The sequence below is a fragment of the Meleagris gallopavo genome, chromosome 8, assembly GCF_000146605.3.
Source record: "Meleagris gallopavo isolate NT-WF06-2002-E0010 breed Aviagen turkey brand Nicholas breeding stock chromosome 8, Turkey_5.1, whole genome shotgun sequence".
Lineage (NCBI taxonomy): Eukaryota > Metazoa > Chordata > Aves > Galliformes > Phasianidae > Meleagris > Meleagris gallopavo.
The window spans coordinates 19,973,901-19,979,900 of NC_015018.2; the positions used below are offsets into that span (position 1 = coordinate 19,973,901).

A 6,000-nucleotide genomic window follows, 5' to 3' on the forward strand; every position below is an offset into this window, starting at 1 on the left:
AGTAAGCATTGGTTCTAGGAAGGAGAAAACTACTCTTTGTAACAGCACAATTAAAATCTGTATTGTAATAAATCATCTCAAGTGGAAAAATTAAAATTTCACAGACATTTTACTTTTTTTTGTGCTTAACTTTACTTTTTATGTAGTATTTCTGGTCAATTTTGTGCTAAGCTATAGTCTTTTTACTGGATGTAGTGATTATGATTCCATTAGGAGTAGCAACAGCTGTATACTTCAATCAGATACTAATGTTTAAAAAAAACCTCTTAATTTTTTCCCAAAATTGTTAGCCTACTTACTTGTAAGTACTTTTAAAGGAAATTGTAATTTAATCATATTAAAAACAGCAACAAAAAAATGGCAAAGCCTTAGTAGATTATAGAAAAAGATGGCTATATGGTCAACATTAAATACTTTCTTTTGTAATTTTAAGACAGACATAGGAAAGAATATCAGATCATCTACTTACATTCACACTGTATCACATCTAAATTAAACTGCTGAATTGCTCCCATGCTTATTTGTTTTAATTCAGTGTCCAGTAGCATCTGCATTAGAGATGTTGAAAGATGCTGGCAGGCTGACATGCAAGCTGTCTGGGCCACTTTTCCCTAGTAGAAAGAGCAACACATTTTTAGATAGAAACAAATGATATATTACTAAGGAACAGCTTATCTGATTTGATCTTATTATATGCTCAAAGTCTTAATGATGCAGGACTTAGATTAGAAGAAGAATGATCACACTTTTTGCTGTTTCTCTGGCCTGTTAGCTTTGTTTCTATTAAATCAATTAGGAAACTAAATTAAATGGATGTCAAACAATTATTCATACTTCTTCCAGAAATCCAACAGCCTTCAAGAATACAAAGACATTTCCACATAAAAAAGAGCATAATAACAATATAAGCTGTGGATGCATGGGTATAAATTTTTTATTTTTTTCACTCAGAATAAAAGCAAAAAACTGTATCAACCTGCTACATATTTTTAACAATTGTCATTTAAAAAAAAGAGATATTAACCAAAACCACTGATTTCAATTGGGGCATTTCTCATAGCAGCTTACGCTAATCATGGACATCTTAGTTGCCTGAACTCCATCTCAAAGATTGTTGATAAATTATTGAAAATATTCATGATATTCATCATCTTTTTGGGTGCTTAATAAATCAGTGCTGTCAGTAATCAACCATATACAAAATGAAACACAGCCCTCTGCTGTACAGAATAGAAATAATTTTTCAATCACAGTCTAGTTAGTAACATTTCTCTTTACAAAGCATAAGTAATTGAGACTTTTTCCAGACCAGAGAACAATAAAACAAATCACAAAAATCAGAAGTTAATTTTGCAAATTATTAACATTTTAGTATATAAAATTATAAAAAATATGGAAATTCTGCTATAAAAGAAAAACCAATTAAGAGCAGATACTCAATCAGATTCCAACATTCTATTCATAGCACTGCAACCTTCAAAAGCACACAGATCTTGGTTTGCAAATGGAATTATAATAAACTGTGGTTTTATGTGCTTATACCATGCTTTTCAATTAATGCAAAAGTTTACAATGTATACTGAAACAAAGGTAACTATTTACATGCTTATATGAAAGAAATCATAAATATGTAATCCACCTACTGGGACATAAACCACTGCCATTTTACTACTACCCAACAGTAAAGCGATGACAACTATTCTCTAAAGCAATGGTTCCCCAACTGCTTTGTGCAAGATCAGGATGATCAATTCACTGTTGACTCACAGAAACACATATAAGCCATGAGAAGTGCTGAGGACTGACAGCAGTTCACTGTTCGAAAAGGTTTGTGAAGTTCTGCTCTAGCATCTGAAAATCTTGTCCTTAACAGGACAACTTGTACATATTATTGAATTTTCATGCACATATTAAATGGCTTTTGCTAATACCTCTTAAGCTTTAAAGTACCTCGAACTGCTAGGAGCTTTATATCTAAAATGAGATGTCAGTTTCTTAATTGAACACCTCAGAAAAGCAAATAACATTTTTGACCAAAACAGATGAACTGACAACAAGGAATGTAAGAAACAATGCAAGAACAGCATGCTTAAAAGTCTCCCAAATCCAATGGTAATTACACTGGGAGACATGCAGCTCTGTTCCCCAAGCAGAACAATATCAATATGAATGGGGGAAAAAAAAAAGACAAGAAAAAAACAGAAAATGAAGAAAAAAAGAGATGAGGAGGGCAATCAATGGGCCACAGTTCATTTAATTACTGTATAGTAGGTTTCAAATACTTAATGGAAATGTCATTTTGATTTAATGGAACATCTAGTGCATCTCTGTTTAATGTACTGCTCCATCAAATCAGCTCCATGTCCTATTTATGCTGCCTCAATACTGTAATAAAAGTTCAATCAGATTGTCAAGAAAAAAAATAACATTTAATTTATTTAAATGCATACAATGTGTATTCCTCCTATTATTATTAGTCAAAAACAGAATTTTATCTTTCTGATAAGCATCTGTAGTTAATTGTTGCAATCTGGCAAATATCAATAGTACTGGAGCACAAGACAATGGTTACAATACAAAAATGACATGATAAAGTCACTTGGACTTTAAAGAAATATCAATACATGTACATTTAATGTTTCTTGTAAGATTTTGTAAGATGAAAACATCCTAACATTTCAACTACTTCCAACTATGCAACTTGAACTACAGGCTTATTGTTCACAGGCAGGTAATAGAAGATCACCACACATAGTTTATGCTTAACACAATTACTCAATTTTTTGCAATCTGGAGAAAGCTAAACACATCAATCTAAATGCTGAATTTTACCTCAGATAAATATGAACTTTATTGTTATCCTCCTCAAAATTCAGTACATTTCTGAATGTACAACATTCAGAAAAGAATGAAATCCAAATTTGTGCTCAACAAACAAGTTCCAGTTAAAATCCCTCTGCAAATTTCCATCATCCACCAATTAATCAATTACTTTTTTTTCATAATGCATTTTAAAGAGAAAATTTGAGGATTTGTGAACATAAAAAATCACATATTTCTTTTCCACAATGAAATAAATTTCATTTAGTTTTAAAACATTTTTTTTCTTTCTTTTGAGAGTGGGTGGCTGTGCCAACTGTATCAAACAATTAAATATCTATATTCAATAGCATGCGGAGATTCAGCAGACTTCTCACATTTGTTCCAGTATTGCCTCCTATTATCTCCACTCTGCCTATGTTAATTGCTGCTATCTACAAAACCTATTCTTCTACTCAACCAATGTAAAGTTTAGGAAACAAGGAGCCTATTCTATAAGCAAAAACACCTGCTAACAGTGTTAAAGGCAACCGTTTTTGTTGTTTTTTTTTTTTGACCCAGCCTTCACATTTTGCTGAAATACAATTTTGTAAAAAAAGAAAACCCTTAGACAAACTTCTTATATTTCAAAGGAGCTTATAAAGAGAATCTGCTGACATATTAAATCCTTTTTATGGGACCCAAAGCTTTTCTCCTAAGAACAATTGCAGTGAAGAGACATTTGGCTCCTAGGAAATTCCCAAAGGGTCAGCCATATGCATCCTTGCATGGCACCTCCGCGGCACTGCTTTCTAAGACCCACACAGTGTCTCAAAAGCAGCTTTCATCATTCACTATGGTGTCAGTCAATATGATTTATGGACTGCATTCAACAAAGTCAAAGCATACAGAAAGAGAAATATGACTACAATGTTCTAATTTGTTTTGTATTGAGCCACTTAGGAGTCAAAGACCTGATGTCAGGCTGAGACCAGCAACACAATTAACTGACCAGTGACAGATTCATCCATCCTCCCTGCCAGGCTGTGCCAATCAAAGACAGCATGAAGCAGCATTTGGAGAAATCAGTAAGAAAACCCATTCTCTAAGTAGCCTATGAAGGCTTTTGATTGACAGTTTTTGAATATAGCTGCAGAAAACCACCACCCCGTTACCCTTACTGCAAGCTGTGAAATTAGCCTTCTGCTGTCAATCACAGAAACAATAAAAAAACCACAAATCACCATCCTCAGCACAAAAGGAATTAGCAAAACTTATCTGTTAAATCTAAGAAGATTAAGAATTAATTTAACATTATGACATGTCCAGCAAAAGAAAAAAAAATCTGAAATTAACAAAAAAAAAAAAAAGAGAAGCAACAACCTCACCTATAAACATATGGATTTCATCTGTTACAAAAACTAAAGCAGGACTAACATCCAACTTTTGAATTATCAACAAAGAAACAGGCATATTAAAAACCTAATAGAACTTTAGGACTCAATTTTACTTCAAGTATCCGCACCAAATTCTACTGAAAATAGCAACTAATTGAGAATAATTTGTAACTTTTTACTAGCTACTCTTTCCTAAAGGGATGTCCAGTACTAACTTAGTATTGACAAAGCACATAAACTGTTAAAACCTTTATATACACATCCTCTATATCTTCAAATAAATTAATCTAAAAACAAAAGGCTTGATTACTCTTAAGCTGTTCAAAATATGAACTTAAAAAATGCAGGTCCTCAACAATAAGCTTTATCATTCAATTGTCTTTATGAAGTTAACAGCCGTATGGTGAAATTGGATTTTCTTTTTGATTAAAAGTATCTAATGACAGCATACATTGCAGCATGAATCTAAAACAGGCTGTTTATGTAAAAGAAACTGAAAATCACAATAATCTCAAAAAAATAAATTCTTGTGACTTCAGAAATCAGAATCCTTAAAAGCTGCATGACTTAGAGGTTATAAGCTTTCAAAAGCAATGTATCCTCTGTGCCATTCACCCCTGGAATTCTAGTAGCACTCAGTCATGATACAACCAGCATACTGATGCCTACCCAACAGTAACGGAATATTTCTAAATAAAACAGTCAATATTCCCAGGGCTCATGTCACCTTGATAGTTCATCATGAGTATTCAATTAACAGAAATTTTCACTGGAATACACAACTAATGTTATTCAGTCCAAACTCCCATTTCATGGACTACTTCCTACTCTAGTTCAGGTCCATTGGCTTTTTACTTGATTGATCTAGAACAAGTTTTGAAGTAGAAAGCTTTGTCCTCTTTATTCCTCTTCTCAAAAGGCCTCTGCCTACAGATTGGAACTATATGTGATCTAACACAGTGCAGTGTAACACTGTAGTGATGGGGAGGCAATTGGAAATTCCCATAATCTGCTAAAGCAGCTGGGTAAAGTTAGGAAAAAAAATCACTCTGTTCACTGAACAGAGTATCTCTCTTTTCATTAGTGAAGCATATGTGTAGAAGAATATCTTTCAATGAAACAGCCAAACTTTTCCCACCTGGAAAGGTGGTGTGGGAACTATTTTTAAAGGAGTTCTTGTATGGAACTGATATCCTCTCGGTTATCTGGAGAGAGAAGCTCTCCAGACTGTGAAAGGATGAGATGAAGATCTAAGTACATGAACACCATTCATACAATATATTGGGCTACAGCTTGATACATCCTCACTAGATAAAGAGGAGGGAAAGGGGGAGCAGCGGCTGCTCCCGACTCCTCACACATCCTCAGCCCCAAGCAATGGGGAACTGGGTCTGGGTTTGCCCCAACAGTGTTCAGAATAAAACCACAGCTGGAAGTCACTCTTACAGGGGGAACACTGAGACTGCTTCAAAAACAAAACTCTTCCAGGTGACTCCCAGCTGCAGAACATCAGCTCCCCTGCCATGTCCTATGACATGGCATGCCCTTCCTGGAGCTGGTGCCAACTTCTTAACAAGATCACCAATCTCAAGTCCAATGGAAGTAGAGAAGAACTGAGAACATCAATGAGGATTTTACACGTTGGAAACATATCCTTTATTTCCAGTACCTTTCTTTAACGTACACTCTTCTGCCGACTCTTTAGATGAGATGTTTTATTTAGATGTGTCCATATAGGTTAAGTCACGAATTAACTTTAGTTTATCTTTTGTCAAATTTCGGGTAAATTTAGGTTGCAAACTAA

The 6,000-nt window shown here is 34.1% G+C and overlaps 1 protein-coding gene across 3 annotated transcripts in view; it reads right to left on the reverse strand.

Annotated features, from left to right (window-relative positions):
* Positions 1–6,000, reverse strand: part of EXOC6 (exocyst complex component 6) — a 64,086-nt gene that overhangs the window by 7,738 nt on the left and 50,348 nt on the right. For all 3 annotated transcript variants that reach the window (XM_019617673.2, XM_019617674.2, XM_019617675.2), the window contains one exon: positions 470–611. In XM_019617673.2, the coding sequence (XP_019473218.1) occupies positions 470–611 (142 nt within the window). The remainder of the gene's footprint in view (positions 1–469; positions 612–6,000) is intronic.